This window comes from Ascaphus truei, chromosome 6 (genome assembly GCF_040206685.1).
Source record: "Ascaphus truei isolate aAscTru1 chromosome 6, aAscTru1.hap1, whole genome shotgun sequence".
NCBI classification, from domain to species: Eukaryota; Metazoa; Chordata; class Amphibia; order Anura; family Ascaphidae; genus Ascaphus; species Ascaphus truei.
Window position 1 is genome coordinate 107,923,760 of NC_134488.1, and position 18,886 is coordinate 107,942,645.

General features: G+C 43.5%; 1 protein-coding gene across 1 annotated transcript; it reads left to right on the forward strand.

Annotated features, from left to right (window-relative positions):
* The first annotated feature begins 3,747 nt into the window (after positions 1–3,747).
* Positions 3,748–18,675, forward strand: SPIB (Spi-B transcription factor). Its single transcript, XM_075605681.1, has 6 exons — positions 3,748–3,880; positions 6,054–6,078; positions 7,000–7,087; positions 11,942–12,144; positions 14,085–14,247; positions 16,757–18,675. Exons 1-6 carry the CDS (start codon positions 3,858–3,860, stop codon positions 17,074–17,076), a joined length of 822 nt encoding a protein of 273 aa, XP_075461796.1. The 5' UTR covers positions 3,748–3,857; the 3' UTR covers positions 17,077–18,675.
* Positions 18,676–18,886: the final 211 nt, after the last annotated feature.

Consider the following 18,886-nt stretch of genomic DNA (forward strand, 5'->3'; position numbering starts at 1 on the left):
ATATAGTGGCCGCGTGCGCTACGCCGTGCGCGCGGCACTTATAATTGGCTGAGGTTAGTCAGCCCTTCTATACAAGGGCCGCGCGTGCGCATGGCAGTGAGCGTGCATCCGGCCGACAGCGGGGAAGACGGGGAATAGAATGATTTTGCGCGCTATCGGCGCTGAATATATATATATATGTGTGTGTGTGTGTGTGTGTGTGTGTATATATATGTATATATGTATGCATGCATGTTTATATGTGTGTATGTATGTATGCGTGTGTGTGTGTGTCTGCACAATGTTAATATTTTATGTTAATATTTTATTTTTACTAATGTGGTTTTTTTTAATAAATTACACATACATATACACATACATATACATACACATACATATACACATACATATACATACACATACATACACACACAGTGCCTTCTCAGCTCACAGCTCACAGCATACACACAAAAAGCATGCGGCACGTGCATGCGCGTTCGCACTAACACACGCACCCACTATATTACAAGCCTAAGGCTGAGTCCCCTCTGGCGCTGAGCGCGCTGGCGCTCAAAGCATGCTTGGCGGGAGTCCTGCGTCTGCTTGCGCGGGGGGGGGGGCGGCATTGCCGAATATTGAGCGAGCGGGAAAGTATAAAAATTTTATTTACCTAAGCGCTGAGCGTGTGTGCACGCGCATACCCACGTGCGCATCGCGTGAGCAAGTCACCTCGCCAAGCACCGTCCGCTCAGCGCTAGCGGGGACGCAGCCTTACTGTGGCAGGGAGTTTAAATGGCAAGAGAGGCTCAATTCGACCACCTCATAAATCAGTAATTTTGGTGTGGTTCGTCAAATGGGGACATGCTGTTGTATACAAGTAAGTGGTCAAGTAGGTGCCACTGTCAACTTTAATTGTTTTGCTAATAATGACTCGACTCTCACTATTTATATGGGAGACTCTGATTTTGAGTTTACTATTTTTCTGCTGTTTTCCATGAAAATACTGTTCTCCTCCCAATGCGTCAGCTGAGGTTTCAAAAATCTCCTGCATTTTCATCAAAATCCTCTCTGAAAGGAGCTTTTCCTGTTTTTTTTGTACACGTTTTGTCGTCTTGTTATGTTACATATGCTGCTCGTGGTAAATGCACTTTTCAACTGAGTACAGGATCATCTGAAGAGTAACGCAGTTGTCACCCTGGTCATTCACCCCTGTGCAGGTGACCTAGCCACAAGAGTGCCTGGAACATAGTGCTTTGCAATGCACTGCGGACCAGAACGCACAACTGAGATTTCAAACCCGCTTCTGAGAACACCATAAAGATGCCCCACTTAGTGCTTCAGGGGAGCCTAATGTCATTATTAAGATACCCCGCTTAGTGCTTCAGGGGAGCCTAATGTCATTATTAAGATACCCCGCTTAGTGCTTCAGGTGAGCTAATATAATTATTAAGATGCCCCACTTAGTGCTTCAGGTGAGCTAATATCATTATTAAGATACCCCACTTAGTGCTTCAGGGGAGCTAATATCATTATTAAGATACCCCACTTATTGCTTCAGGGGAGCCTAATGTCATTATTAAGATACCCCACTTATTGCTTCAGGGAAGCCTAATATCATTATTAAATGGCTGCAATTTATATAGGATGTAAATGCGCAGTTAACCCTTTGCAGCCAGAGACATCTGCAACGCATTACCTAACAATCCGTTACAAAAAGCTCAAGCAGCAAAGGCGTTATGTGCATCTTAAGTCTGGAAGATGTCCTGATAATGAGCATGTCACGATATTGCACACTTCAAATTGTCTGAAGCTTCTGCGGTTTTTCAGGCCAAAAAACATTTTCCCAGTAATTACATCTTCTGACCATACCGCCTCAACCAAAAACTCTCACCGCTGCCCAGTACCCCCCATGGGGGTTAGAATAACAAGGAGTTTGAGGTTCCGTGGGTTGGACATCACAGGCTGCAGAAAAGTGCCATATTTTCGCTAAAGTTGGCGACCCAGGTGAAAGTTGTCTATTGTCTTCATGAAAATGACGCATAAATTGTAAAGCTTTGCAGACACATTTCACCATTGGAGCGTTAAAAGTCACCGTCCCAGGTGCTGTGACCCTTTTTATACTGACGTTTTGTTTTTGTAAAATTCTACTAATATTTTGGCAAAACCTATGAAATCCTGTCATAATTCTGTCTGAATTTTGGCAAAAGGGACTTTTTGCTAAACATGCGACAATTAGGGAAAGACAAGGCATCAAATATGAAGCAAATTAGACTTTCACACATCTAGCAAATATATCAAAGGGACTTAGAGGTGCTGGATGTTCAAAGACCTACTCACTACCATACTGACCAACTCTCCCCGTGTATGGAAGATACTCACTACCATACCAACCAACTCTCCCCGTGTATGGAAGATACTCACTACCATATTGACCAACTCTCCCCGTGTATGGAAGATACTCACTACCATACTGACCAATTCTCCCCGTGTATGGAAGATACTCACTACCATACTGACCAACTCTCCCCGTGTATGGAAGATACTCACTACCATACTGACCAACTCTCCCCGTGTATGGAAGATACTCACTACCATACTGACCAATTCTCCCCGTGTATGGAAGATACTCACTACCATACTGATCAACTCTCCCCGTGTATGGAAGATACTCACTACCATACTGACCAACTCTCCCCGTGTATGGAAGATACTCACTACCATACTGACCAACTCTCCCCGTGTATGGAAGATACTCACTACCATACTGACCAACTCTCCCCGTGTATGGAAGATACTCACTACCATACTGGCCAACTCTCCCCGTGTATGGAAGATACTCACTACCATACTGACCAACTCTCCCCGTGTATGGAAGATACTCACTACCATACTGGCCAACTCTCCCCGTGTATGGAAGATACTCACTACCATACTGGCCAACTCTCCCCGTGTATGGAAGATACTCACTACCATACTGACCAACTCTCCCCGTGTATGGAAGATACTCACTACCATACTGGCCAACTCTCCCCGTGTATGGAAGATACTCACTACCATACTGGCCAACTCTCCCCGTGTATGGAAGATACTCACTACCATACTGGCCAACTCTCCCCGTGTATGGAAGATACTCACTACCATACTGACCAACTCTCCCCGTGTATGGAAGAGGCACCCTGATTGTAAGCTGATGTCTCCCTAAACAAGTTTAGACATCTTCAACATATTTACCCCCGATTCTGAATGAAAACAGCTCTGAAACATAGGCAGGTTTGCTCGTTATCACTGTATGATATCATGTATATCTTAACGGGTGGGAAAGTTTCCCCCAGAAATATAAAATGCTGTTTAAAAACAAAAGTACATTTTATGATACTATTCTTTTTTTAGACTCAACTTATTGGTTAAGACGGGGGTGCTCAACTCCAGTCCTCAAGACCCCCCAACAGGTCCGGTTTTCGACTGAGCCACCAGTGCTGAAGCAGGGACATCCTGAAAACCTGACCTGTCGGTGGACTGGAGTTGAGCACCCCTGCCTTATGAGGTTCTCTGACTTTTGAACTGCCCGTACTACGGGTAGAAAAACAAATAACTAAATACATGACGTTTCGACTGCTTTGTAGGTCGCTTTGGCATCGGGCAGCATGTTGTATTGTGAAATCGCTCTGCTCCTCCCTATCGAGCTGCAACTGCAAAGGGAAATTTTGAAATGAGCTCATGGATCCCTCCCCTTTTGCAAAAGCTTAAAGTGGCTTGAATGAGAGGAGTTAAATGCCAAGGGACCAGCACAAAGTACAGAGAGGTGTTCAGCTGCACCTAGACACTGCACAGTGCATGTCACTATCACCACTGAGGTGCCTCCCTTATCCTGCCCAGAGATGCTCACCTTGGACTCGCTACAGTAAGTGATGGGATTTTTCTTCTGTCTGCCCTACACACTGAATCAGAAATGTTAGAGACGCGCGCGCAGTCGCTGCCCACTTTTTAGGTCTACACTTTGTATTGCGATGAGCAGAAACCACCATATTATTTTCGTGTCCAAATTGGGAGTACTGCATATTATTGTGTATATAGATTCAGTGGCACAGTGCACTGGGCGCAGTGGCACAGAGATAACGTGGCATTGTCACAGCAACTTAAGAGGTACAGAGATCCGAAATAGGGGCATTTTATAATCTAAGAGAAGTTGCGTTTTCTGCATGTGTTGCACTTTGTGCGGTACCAATTTTAACTAGCGACACAAGGGACTGATCACAGCACACGAGTAATTCAGTCTGTACATCAAAACAATGTGTCTACACACAATAGCACATATGTGTATTGGGCACAAAGAATATCGCTACGTTAGTCGCCGGGTGAGAACTAGTTCTATAATGTTCTGCGCAATAACCGAGTGTTTAATACATATCGTATATAGTTAGTCTAGAAATCTGCACTTCTGTCAGAAGTTGCCGTTTCTTCACTTGTCGCATTGTGTGTGTGTCGTGTGTATGACAACTAGAAGCGACATAGGAATGACAGTATTGTTAACATTTATTTTGTCTTTATTGATCTGTTTTAGTCTTTGTCGCTTCTCACTCCTTCCAGAGGATAAAATATTGTGTGTGAGAGAGCAGAAATGATAAGATTAGAACCAGGTTTTTTTTGTTGTTTTTTTTTTTTTTTTTATATCCTCCTTTCTACCAAAATCATTGCGTTGCTGGTCACTCTGGCATGAAAGGGGTTAATGTCGACTGACAGACAGACATACAGACAGACACTGTGCTGCTCATTGTGTGAGAGAAGAGAGGAAACTTCACGCACCTGCTATGGAAGCATCTGTACAGTATGTTGAGTCCGGGTATTGACTGTGTATTGGTGTTTGGAATAATTCAGTGACCATGAGGATGCTGGAGACCAGTTTTCTGTTTTTATTTTGAGGGTCTGTTTTGGGGCCTGTTCAGGCTACTTTGCAGAGACGTATGAAAGTAGGGAGACACGTGAAGTAAATAATGTATTTCTAAAGAGCTATTTATTGGTCCTGCTGCACTTTCAGAGTTAGGTTGACTCTGGATAATCCCTGCTGCAGGGCTATGCGGGTGCTAAATTGGTGTTCAATCAATATTCATTGCGACTTTATCTTATTATTACAATGTATACAGTGTAGGATGCCAACAAATGAGGCTTTGCCGTGCAGTGGGGGCGAGGAATTTACAATCCTCTAACTGACATTGAGTATCTCACAGAAATATAAAGGCCGGCAGTTATATATCATGTGTCTCTTGGGGCTAACGTGGTTTAATATATTGTGGTGAGATTCAATGTGTTATTCTCTTCCTCCTCTGTCTTATCATCCTTTCCCTCTTCTGCAAACGTTGTCCCTTGGGAGAGTGAGCGAGGTAGACTGTGGGGGCCTTCTGTGGGCGGCTAGAACTTTCCGCCCCACCACCACCAAGTGGGGAGGAGGGTTGAATGACGCACGCATTGGGCTTTGCCGATAGAGCGGTCTTATTGTAATGCATGATGGAAGTTACCATCGATAGAGACAAGTGCAGTGCAGTACTTGGAGTGTAGAGCCGTCACTGGCAGCGGAGTCCGTCATATTGGGCGTAAGATGCTGACTGGGGCTGAAAATGGTAGGTTTGTTCAGAGAAACTAGAAGTAGAATCCGACTCGGAGTATTCACTGGGTCTCAATCTGTGGGAACGCAAATGTGTTGAGTGTGATCTAAATGTGTATTTCCCCCCAAAATATAATCATACTGCAGGACAAACTGTACAACCTTCTGTCCCTTTGCAGCAATGCTGGGATAGGGACGGAGCTGAGCGTCCAGACCTGTTATTTAGCTTACGGAGTTAGCACAGAGGCCTGGACGTATTGACCCACCAGTCTCAATGAGATAGGTTACAGAGCAGTTATCTTTCAATGTCTGCTTAGTCCAAGACCTTTCAGAATATGTTATTGGGTTGTCCATCTCCACGTCAGGGTGCAAAGTGAGGCTATTCTGAAGTGACAAACACCAGAACATTGCATCTTGCTTAGTGAATGAACCCCACACACTGTCTCACATCTGTTTTATTTCTGTCTTCCCATAGATTTGACAATTCTTTTAACTGCTCGGTAAGTTTTCCTCAACTTGTTTGTATTTTATCCGGTATATTGTCCTCTTTTTGTTTATAAGACATAGAATGACAAACATACAAATATTTTTCTCTTGATATGATGCTGTTTCCCTCTCTCTTTCTTTTTACCGTTTTGTTGAAATGTCTCTTTATTTACATTGTCGCCGTGCCGGCTCCCACTCCCACCCCCACTCCCACTCTTTCATCATCTTTGCATTTCTGCCTTTTCTCTTTCTTTATTCATTATTGGATACCCAATTCTCATTCTTAACTTATAACTTCTCTCCCTCTTTACCCCTCTATTTCTTCCACACTTCTCTCTCATTTGCTTCATTCTCTCTCCTCTTTTCTTGTTATCACTCCCTCCCCCTTTCTCTCTTCTTAAACCCAGCTGAGGCAGCTTAGCTTGATAGCCATCTTTGCATGGGCTTTAAGTTGTTGGCGACAGCAATTTACAGGAAACATATCTGTAAGATACTGTCACCTCCATCCATTCCTCCCCACCCTTAACCTCTGGTTTCCTAGCTTCAGTGTATCACCCAGCAACCATACTCCTATGATGTGACACAGATAATCACTCAAATATTTGACTGGATACATCAATGTGTTTGTCTTCTATTCCCCAATGCACCCTGTTATGGTCCCAAAGAGATGGAATGAATTAGTATTTAAGGAGTATTTTCCAAGCACATGTACCTGTTGTGATGATTCTACCATTGCAAGAAAGTCTGAATGTTTTGCCTGAAGATAGTGCATCGCAGTTATTGGCCATCATGTGGTATTCCAATCCTTAAAGTGATGTTTTGCTATGGACTATCACCATAAAACATTACAGTATAGTGAGGGTAACAAAGGGATTGTTTTTCTGCTTTCCTAATCATCTATATGCACAATACTGACCAGATGCTCTCTCCTTCAGTATCCCGATGCAATGCTCCATGATCTGGACTCATTCCCCAAACACCCCACCAGCTTCTCACAGATTAATGAGTCTGAAACTCACACAGGTAAAACTCTCTCTCTTTCTTCTCTCTCTCTCCTCTCTCTCTCTCTTCTCTCTCTCTACCTCTACCTCTCTCTCTACCTCTCTCTCATACATGTCAGTTTCTGAATTCTGCTATTATGGAAATGTTGATGTTGTCTAACCTGGAAAGCGCCCGTCCTTGTCATGCCTTGTAACACAGGAGCTTTGATCACATGCTATTTTGTCATTGTCACTCTCTTCTCAAATGCATTCTTGTCGCTTCTCCTCTAACCCTTAAACGAAAGTAATGTGAATTCCGCGTAAAACCGTTCCCAACACAAATGTTATCATATTTATTTTTTACATTAAGTAAATAAAAAATATATAAAAAACACCTGCACACACGTGTCGGAAGTTCTGCAGAAAAATATGGCAAAACAGTCGCACCCCGGCATTTTGATGCAGGACGCAGACACCTGGCGGTAAGAGAGGTGGGTAGAAGAATTGGGGTCCACTGATGATTAACATCTGGTTGCAAAGTACAGCTCAACCCCGTTATAACGCGATCCGTTACAACGTGAATTCGCTTATAACGCGATGCAAGCGTGGCTCCCAATTTTTGTATTGATGAATACTTTACAACACGATTATTGGTATCTTAAATACTTTATTGTACAATGCATACAATTGTACATTATTTCTAATGCGATCCGCTTATAACGCGGTGTGATTCTTTGGACCCCAAGCACAGCGGTATAAGGGGGTTGAGCTGTAGTTCCACGGTAATAAGAAATGTTCAAAGCCCCTTAGCACAAACCCACGAGTGTGTCCTGCAGGACTTACACTACGTGCACCCGCTATTTTTTGCAGCTCTCGAACAATTTCTGCATTATTCTGCAAAATGCAATAGCTCCTTTTCTGGTTGCTTCAATCCATTGCGTCCAGTTGGTTATTTTGAATGTGGGAATTATACAGGGTTGGCTAGCCTAGTACACAATACTCTGCAGCTATACTAAATTCATTTAATGTATGTCCATTAAGATCAACTTTCTGTTGAAATGTACTATATTCCCCAAACAGTTTTGAGGCGTGTATAAAAAAAAAAAAAAAAAGCACAGCCTGGTTTATTCTGCCCCAAAAACCTGGAGCCCTTTCATGGATTTAACTTTGTATATTATTGTATATTATACCTATATGTCTGTGCATACCAGTGTATGAGGGCTTATGCCCCTCCGCCACACACTGGGTGGAAAAGGTCAGTGGAGCATTTGGAGATCACGTGGTGTTTTCCATCTATCATCTTGTATCTTACACCAGCCTTGTCATCCCATCATGACTGTGAGTCAGTGACCCTTTCACTCAGCCCCAGCCGCCTTGCCTCTTCTGTCCTCTCTGCCACTTTCTAACGTCTGCCAGTCTCCCTGCCTATTTGATGCTGCCTTTTCTTAAGTAGCTCTCAGGTATCACGCGCCCCTAATACAAACATGTGTTCACAATAGATACACAAATGCAAAGACGCACATGCATGGACACGGAATATGAGAACAGACAGACAACTTTTAGCCCCGACCCCTGATTGAGAAGCCCCCCTGGGAGAAAAAGAGTTAATAAGAACAACAGTGCAACAACGCAGGGTGATTATGGGAGGGCGAGGCTGTAGGGGATCAGCTGAGCTTTTTTATTGTCATGCTGAGCTAGGGTTGCCAGGCGGTTTCTCCAAAAATACTGGACACAATGGTGAAAGGTGCGACACGCTCGACACGCACACCTCTCTCCGCTCCATGCTGTTTCCTCCTCTCCTTGGCCCCACCCTCAGGCTCTTGATACCTCCTCCTGATTGGCTGCATTACCCAGCAGCAGCCTATCAGGATGGAGCAACAGCCCTGCTCTCTCCCTTCTTGGGGAAATCCCGCGGACCCCCAAGCCGGTCGGGTCACTATATCCAGAGAGGTAATACCGGTATACACATACATGTCCAGTATTACATCTAATTTTTATCTGGACAGTGTCCAAATACAGGAATGTCCGGCTCAATACCGGATACCTGGCAGCACTATGCAGAGCCCACATCAAAACTAAGCAGCTCATAGCTGCAAACTGAGGCCTTAAAGCTGCAGTGTGCGCACCTGGTGGCTGCATTTATAAAGTCAAAGATCAATATGGAGAGAGAGCAGGATAACGCATGGTTGGCGATGCACTGACTTCCATGCAAATGAATGTAAATGAATTCATCATAAACTGTGCATTAACCTGCTTCTCCGCATACTGAATAATGGCCAAAGTCCCACGTAAATAAGTAATCGCTGCATTTGCTAAAGTCACAACAATTAGTACTGTAGTCCTGTGCTTTAAACAAAAATACACATTTCTGTGTACACACGCTGCAAAGGAAGAATGGAGGAGGATATTTTTAAAGACATTTTATCCAATAAAAAAATGAAGCTATGACTTGAAGTGAAGGAAAGTAGTTACCCCAGGATTGCATCCACATTCTGCGGCAGAGAGCTGTTATAATTGTTATGTGATGTAGCACAAAATGACACACAATAATGATCGGTGATACAAAGAAACAATACACAGGCGTCAGAAAAATAAAATAGGAATTTCTGTTGTGAAGAGCTTGTAATGTAAGTGTTACTGTGGGAGCTGTGCAGAGACAGCAGGAGTACATGGAAACACAGAGGGATTTTGCAGAAAGCCAATCAGAGCTGACGTTCGAGCCGGGGCGCGCAATCTTTCTCCCCTGCGCCCCCTGCCAGCTTTCCCCCCTCCCCCCCGCTCCCCCCCTCCTTACCTTGGATCTGGCGTTCTGATGTCACAACTTCACAAGACGGCACGTTGCCAACGCGGCATCACGTGACTCGACCACGTCATTTGATGCCACGGGCCATGGCGACGCGTCACCAGAGGCCCGTGTGAGCCAAGGTAAGTGACCTTACGGAGGCGTTACCCGCTCCCCCGGCATTTCATTTAATGCCTTCGGGAAGACGGGGGGCCTCTGTAAGCGCCATGCCCCACCCCCCCATAAAATCTCGCGCCCCCCAGTTTGCGCACCCTGCTTTAGAAGATGTGGGATGTCCCCTCACTCACCCCATGCCGGAGTCTAATGTCACAAATATATGCAAATTACCTCAGGGGTTCTCAACTCCAGTCCTCCAGCCCCCCTCCCCCCGACCAACAGGTCAGGGTTTCAGGATATCCCTGCTTCAGCAAAGGTGGCTCAATCAGTGGCTCAATCAGTTGCTCTTCGATTGAGCCCCGAACTACAACTCATCAACAAGGCCTTTGTAAAAACAAGTACACGGCAATGAGATAACAACAGGGGAGAAAAAGAAAGTGAATCATAAAGGAAGAAAGAAAACCTAAGAACATAATACAGTAGTGGGGAAAAGCGTCTCCCTGAAAAATGTGACTATTAGCAAAAGCAACTATTACTCACATAACTCATGACTTAATTACTAGTTAGTCACTATTATTCACAAATGAGAGCAAGAGGGAATAAAACTTTTATTTAAAATGATTTTTGAACTGGTACACACGATGTAGGATTGATCCCTGGCACCGTGATCAGCTAATACTGCTCTGTGTTCCCCAAGCATCGGATCATCTCTTCCCTGTCTGTCTTTGGACAAAAGGAATCCCTACAAACTGGACTATATTGGCCTTCCCCGTTTTGGTGAATGGCCCCCTAGTCCTTATACTTGTTTTCTGCCCCCAGTTGAAGATACCCCCCACCTATGCTCAGGGCAGTAGAGACTGGGGCAGAAACAAACACAAGCCGTTAAAAAGCAGCGCTGGTTATTTCTGCCAGGATCATGCAAATCGTCCTCTAGGAAATTTGCAAGTTTGTTTTATGGAAAACGGGAGCCAGCTGTCGGGTGGTTGTTTTGTAACAAAGGTGCCACTGTCCTGCCACCTCTCGTCTGACCTACAGCCCTCACTATCTCTCCTGCCTTTTGCTTAGAAAACCCATCTCTGTGGTGGTATTGTCCGATCCTCTAGCTTTTCTAATATCCCAAGGTTCACCCCTTTTACGGCTGCCGGAAGGGCTGGCCACATGTTGCAGTGGAGGGGTTACGATACGTTTAAAGAGGTCCAAATGTCTTCAAATTTACTTCCCAACTGGGAGGAGGAGCGTCTCAGTGAGTAAAGACACTGACTGGCACAAAGTTTGAAGAAGGGGACCAGTGTCGGCTCCTTGTGACCTTGGGCAAGTCACTTTATCTCCCTGTGCCTCAGGCACCAATAAATAGATTGTAAGCTCCAGGTGGCAGGGACCTGCGCCTGCAAAATGTCTCTGTAAAGCGCTACGTAAAACCAGCAGCGCTATACAAGAACATGCTATTATTATGAACTTTTTTCACATTTTCTTACAAAAATGCTCTCAAACTCCCGTCGCTCCGAATTTTGCCGATTTTGCCACTTGTGTTAAAATTCTGAATTTGATCAATTTCGCCAAAATGTTGCCCCATTTGCAGAAGTGGCAGAAAGGGCCCAATGAACTTGCACTTTTACTTTTGACGGTTATCAAACTGTGTTTGCAAAGCTTGCAGATTTTTGCTAAATTTTCGTGAGAACTAGGCATCTTTATTTTTATTTTTTCACTTGGTTTTAAAAACTTTTGCAACATTTCCCCCGTTTTTCAAGTTCTGTGGGAAAACAAGAGGAAAACTCACCAGGAAACCAGCAGGCTATGATGAGTCAGCTTTGGTTCATTATGCATCTGTTAGAATTTAAATGTGCAACCACATAGGATCAATCCAGCCTCCTGCAACTCATTTTTTTTGTCTTGCAAACAGCTTACTTCTGTTATATTATGCTATGCCTTTGGCTCAATGCATTGACGATGTTTCACCTGCTATGCAGTACAATAGGCTAAAGTTAATGTCTTTTTCAGATCTCTTATGGAATTGGATGGCGCCACAGGAACTGACTTATGATATGTACGAGAATGGACAGCTAACACCACTCCAGAACGTGCAAGTGTCCTACCTGCAGGGCACCTATTCCCACTACTGCCCAGACAATATCCAGAGCCTGGATGGCACAGCTCCCTGCTCAACACAATGCCCACTGCCTGAAGATATGTACAGCACTGAGGTGAGAGCACAGCAAACTAAACCTCATCCATGTAACCCATCCTGAAACTCAATCAGGATGTTGTGCAACCCCAAGAGGGCTCTAGGAGCCAGGTCAGCATCTCTATACTCTTCATGCACCAAACAAGAAGACTGTAAGCCCTCTCAAGCAGAGTCACTAGAATTGTACATTTCTACATACAGGGCTGTGTAAGTTATTATTATTATTATTAAATCACTAAGTAAAATAAATAATGATGCATCCAAGGACAAAACAACAACCTCTTCAGAAACAATGTGAGTTGGTACATAGTAATATTATGGAAACATATCTCTTATTCTCATTGTATGACTGTCGAATGATGTCTAAAAAGCCATTTCCCAGGGTCAAAGGGTTGGGATATCCTGTAAATAAACATTAAAGTTCTTTTTTTAATGGCATTTTCACCTCTGCCAGCCCCAGAATGATTAGGAAACTTGGTTGGTTGGTGGGAAAGAGACATTCAGTGTAAGCCCTGTTTTATTACAATATGTATTGAGAGGTTTCATTTTGCACGAATGATGTACAGCATAACATCCGAGCACGATATAAAAGCAACCACCAACGTAATGTGCACCGTGTACCTTGTTATCCCTGTGGCTCCCAGTCATTGTATGCAAATGGTTTTGAGCGAGTTCTGCTACTTTGGTAGAACAAAGCATCAAGGGATAAATATTAATACATTTGCAGGTTTGTCTAATGTAAGCGGGTAACTAAGATGTGGCGGAGTACATGTCCTTCACATTATACACGTGTACATGTCCTTCACATTATACACGTGTACATGTCCTTCACATTATACACGTGTACATGTCCTTCACATTATACACGTGTGCATGTCCTTCACATTATACACGTGTACATGGCCTTCACATTATACACGTGTACATGGCCTTCACATTATACACGTCCTTCACATTATATATGTGTACATGTCATTCACATTATACACGTGTACATGGCCTTCACATTATACACGTGTACATGTCCTTCACATTATACACGTGTACCTGTCCTTAGCATGTAATTAGTCACTTACTCAGTGGCGACCTCTTCTGGCTTCCCTTATGGATGGCTGCTTCTTAAACATTGGATGTCAACTGCCCTCATAATTAAAGTATCAAAATCAAATCCTCTCCTTGCTACGGATACTTCAAGACAGATAAGGACCGAAAAGGGGGTGATTCTTGGTTTCTATAGTAAAAAATATGACTTTTTTCTGACTTCAGAATGAGAATCCACTGAAGTCTGTAAAACCACTACTGGTAAAAGTGAATGGGACAGGATCTGAATTAGTCAAACTTACTTCAAATGGGTGATCAGGACTTATTCAGGGATAAGGGATTGAGAGATTTGCATTAAAAAAACATGGTTTTAAGAACTTTGTCCTAAAGTTTTGAACCTAGATGATTTTAGGATCTTACACTGAAGCAATTAATATAATTATTGGTTAGTTAATGATGACTAATTTTGTGCATTTTCTCAAGCTGGCTTCTAACTCCGCAAACATTCGTGCATCATAGGATCTCTGCAGCTTTATTTCAACAGTCATGGTTACAAAGGCTGCATACGCACCTGCATTTGACATTGTACTTGTCCTTGGGTATTTGTGATGGGTCTTCTAGGTCTACACTCTAAATTGCATCTACAATCATGGCACAGACTTCAAAAATGACATGGTGTTTCCATCACAAAACCCATGTCACATTGCTAATTAACAATTATACGGTTACTGTCAAGGACAGGCAGGCCAAAGTGTTGCTGGACCACTAGCACTGAAGGAGTTAATCCAGGTTCTATTCTGTGGATGCTCCTGTGTTATCTCCACACTCCCTTCCCATTTCCATATCTCAGTTCCCTGTGAAGCTCGCCCAAATTTGAGCAGCAAAGTTTTCATGCTCATGTTCTCTGTGTTTCTCCAGCCGTTTACTCCGTGCATTACATACCAGACACCCTGCAGCCTTCCGAGCCCTTCGCTTTCCGAGGAGGAGGAGTACCACAACGTGGACAGCCTAACCCTGGAGGTGTCGGACAGCGAGTCTGATGAGAACTTCTCTCCCGGGGAATGCAGCGGTTACGACCCAGGTAATTACTGACCCTTAAATAGTAATGAACGTGTATGCACTTGGGCGGCAGATTGAATAAAGTCTATTAACTTCAGTTTGCGTTCAACAAAATGTATCACGTCGTAGTGATACATTTCTATGTTGTCACCTAGTTCAATAAGAATGATATATGTATATGTGAAGGGCAATATATTTCTCTTTTGCATGCATCATAATGATAAATATCTCCTGAGTGGACATAAGTCACAAACTATTTATGGCAGTGTCACTCTGGAAATATTTATCACACATTTTTTGACAAGGGGTCACTTTAGACATATGGCGCAATTTTTGGACATTGAGGAGAGGTTGTGGTTATTTTTTGCATTGTTCTTTTAAGTGACTGTCTTTTTGAGGGTTGTTCCAGTTGTGCGTGAGATTGAGTGTTGGTAATAGGGACATTTTCCCACTATTTAAAAAAAAAAAACATCAAAGCTTATTACATGTTATACTATGACCGTATAAATTATATACACACACACACCTTACTACTTCGACAGAATCTTAATGCACATGAAATAGTATTTTTTGTACATGGAATAGTGTGCAGACACACAATATATTTTACATTAGTTCTGCACTTCTTAAAATGTGCAAAACCACTGACATAGGAAGATTATCAGGTCAATTCCCCACAGTAAGAGATCTGAAGAAAATTTGAGATAACATTTTTAAGTGATTATCACTCAGAGCTTATTGAATAGCAAGTGCATACTTCTTTTGACCAAAATAATGCTCATACTTAGTCACATGCCCTGTCCTCACTCCCCTCCTCAGATACATCACCCTGTCCTCACTCCCCTCCTCACAGTCATATCACTCTGTTCTCAATTCCCTACTCACAGTCACATCACCCTGTCCTCACTCCCCTCCTCAGTCACATTACTCTGTCCTCACTCTCCTCCTCACAGTCACATCACCCTGTCCTCACTCCCCTCCTCAGTCACATTACTCTGTCCTCACTCTCCTCCTCAGTCACATCACTCTGTCCTCACTCCCCTCCTCAGTCACATTACTCTGTCCTCACTCTCCTCCTCACAGTCACATCACCCTGTCCTCACTCCCCTCCTCACAGTCACATCACCCTGTCCTCACTCCCCTCCTCAGTCACATTACTCTGTCCTCACTCTCCTCCTCAGTCACATCACTCTGTCCTCACTCCCCTCCTCAGTCACATTACTCTGTCCTCACTCTCCTCCTCACAGTCACATCACCCTGTCCTCACTCCCCTCCTCACAGTCACATCACTCTGTCCTCACTCTCCTCCATCTTGCCTCGAAAGGGGATGGTGCCAAGGTTAAAGGCACCTTATTTCCAAGCCCAAGTCACTGGTTGACACCGTCCTGAAATGTCAGTAACAAGCAGGGAGAATAGCGCCTAAATGTCAGTTTATTTCTATACGACCTTCCTTTGGTAACTGATTGGCTGATGTCAAGATGTTGGTGCACGCAAAGCAGCTAAAAATAATATACGCGTTAAAAGTGATCATTATATGGCTGTCACATAAATCAAGGCGAAATTAATAGGCAATATAAAAGTTCAGCAAGTATTATATATTGGTATCATAAAGCCATACATCATGCAGTTAAACAAGGTCTTTTGATTGTAATCTGCTCAACTCTCAATTAAAAAGCCAAGTGACATATATATCTAGATCATTTAGATTCTAAAGCTTTTTTTTCTCTTTGATCTTTTTATTAAGTTGTTCAAACATGTTATTGCTGACATACAATGTCCACATGAAAGTAAAAATAATAGCAACAATAAAATACAGTAAAATACATTACAAAAATCATATTGCATCCAAAATATATAAATGATGGCATCATACATTGGTACATTTCAACATATAGTACATTATTTCAATTAAGTAGTTTTCAGTCCAAGATACTTTGCCTCCCAGAACGATCACTCCCCCAAATCCTTTTGTCCAGCTTAACATTTGGAATTTCTCATCCCCCAGACAGACCTCTTTCTCTACATCACACCAAACTCTATAAGCTTTCTTTTATCTTAGGCTGCGGCCAGGCAGGGAACGGGAGCGCTGGCGCTCGTGCACTGCGCCCTGCTCGGCTGGGTGATTCGTGGCCGGCTAGGCGAGCGTTTGCCTGGGGGCGGGGCCATGACGTCACGGAACTGGTTCGCCCTCATTGGGCGAACCGCTCACGTGACGCGCTTGCGAGCGGCAAATTCAAATTTACTTGCTGAGTGCCGAGCGGGCGCAGGCGCTTGCTCACGCTGGCCACACACATTGCCGCAATGTGTTTCATCGTGGCCAGCGTGTGCCCGTCCGCTCAGCGCCACCCTGGACGAGGCCTAAAGCTTTTGATACTTCAGCACACAGAATGAAATCTTTATACACATTTGTTTAAGACCCAAATATCTAGTTTTTAAATGTGCAGTGGATTTTGCAGCCAGTTCTCAATGTGTTTTCTTCTTTTTGCTTACGAAACGACTTCTTTCTAAGGCATTGTCTCTCTTCGTCACAGGTGTACGCAAGAAGGTACGTCTCTACAAATTCCTGCTGGAGCTCCTGCAGAATGGGGACATGAGAGACTGCATCTGGTGGTTGGACCATGAGAGAGGGACCTTCCAATTCTCCTCCAAGCACAAGGAACTGCTCGCCCACCGCTGGGGCCAACAGAAAGGCAACCGCAAGAAAATGACCTACCAGAAGATGGCCCGGGCTTTGCGCAACTACGGCAAGACCGGGGAAATCCGCAAAGTAAAAAAGAAGCTGACCTATCAGTTTGACAATGTTCTGCTGAATGAAAGAAAGGTGGAGCCCTCATTGCACCCACTCTCCTAAACTGTCTCCAACCAGCAGGGGTAGGGGGGACATGGACAAGCCAGGACTGTTTGATTGTTTTTTTTAAATACATTTTTGGTGAATGGGGAGGGGGATGATGCATGCAAGTGTAATGCTCGTTGGCTGATGACTTCAGCATGTGCATTTATGACTAAGAAACTGCAGAGAAGAGTATCCACCGTTCTTATGTGCCATACAAGGCGTTTAACCCTTCACCTTGGACTCTTTTCTATTGAGAGGCACCTGGCCCTCTGAGTTACAAACGGCGGAGGAAGGAATGTGGCAGTAGAGACAGTACGGGAAAGTTATGGAAGGAGTCAGTAGAGAGAGGATACCAGAGAGAAATGAGAGTTAGTAGACAGACAGTAGTGAAAAATGTGTCGTATCAGATCTCATGGAAAGTAGCGATTATGATCTATTCTAAGCAGGAAATGTAAAGGCTCATCACTGCCCAGACTGCAGAGGTCATCTTGCTTCGAACATTCTAGGTTACCTGAACACCAAATGAAGTTGGTCCTCTCCTACTGCCCGCCAATGGACACTGCCTCTTGTCAATCACCCACCAGGGCTGTAATTCTGCTTTGAAATGGAATCCAATACATTTGACCCCGTTTGTATGCTTTTCAAGATCTTTTCAGAAGTTGTTATAATTTTTGGTTTTTCTTCCATATTGGACAGAGTAATGTAGGGCTAAATCAGCAGTGTCATATTATTAATAATGTTTAGTCAAATCACAGGTTACACATCTCAGACACGTGTCCCAAGACCGATAATCAGCAGACAGGCTGGAGCACGTCACAGAGGCAAAGGCCCAGAAGGACATTCAAGTCTTTCCTCTCCCCAGTTTGGTTCTCTCAAGTAGCTGCTTATGAACCAACCTGCGCTTGCCCGACATGTTTTTAAGGACCCTTCTATTAGCTTCAAGTTCTGAGCATTTTTTGATGGAAACAAAAGCATATATAGACACAGACAGACAATCTCAGATATTCCTGAACCAAGTTTTTGAAGGGAAGCGACAGCCATATATGAAAATAAGATTAACCAATGTAACTTCTGTGATGCTGATTGTGTGCAATCTGTGATTTATAATATGCTGAAGCTTCATTGTGATTTTAAAGGTTACATAAACTATCTGTTTGAGGTCAAATGGCACCATAATAACCCAACGCCTTCAGCACAAAGGATAAAATCCTATGCAAGTGTAAACCGATTGATTTCTTAATGTATGATGCTCAAATTCATGAGTATCACTTACTGTTAGACAGTATGTCAGACAGCATTTATCTAGTGATAAGGTTAATTTAACCCCATCAGTGCCTTAATGTGCAAAATATGGCTTATGCTGCAGTGCTCCGTGGCACATTGGGGTTTAACCACCTTACTGCCAGAGGCAGGAAATGCGAGGAAACTAGCAAAGGTGGAGGCAGCAAGGCATTGCCGTTCCCTCTGGCAGCAAAGGGGTTAACAATTTGTAGTGTCTCTACCTTCTTTTCCGGTACAGCAAGGGACGGGTGAGGGAGCACAGGTCTTGTGTATATACTACTTTTAAATATTGTTTGCAAAAAGGATGTTAATATATATAAATAGTTGTAAATTTGACGCGTTTTTTTCTTTCGTTTCAAAATAAAACGAGTGAATTATATATAACTGACTTTCACATTCCACGGTTGCGGTTAATCACCCACGCTCCAAATCTTTTTTGTTTTTGGCTATATGCACATTGAAACTATTTACCTGCAGTTCATTACCGACTTATTTCTGATATAAAATGCTGACGGTGCTTTTAAAAGCAGAAATCCCCTGTACTCAC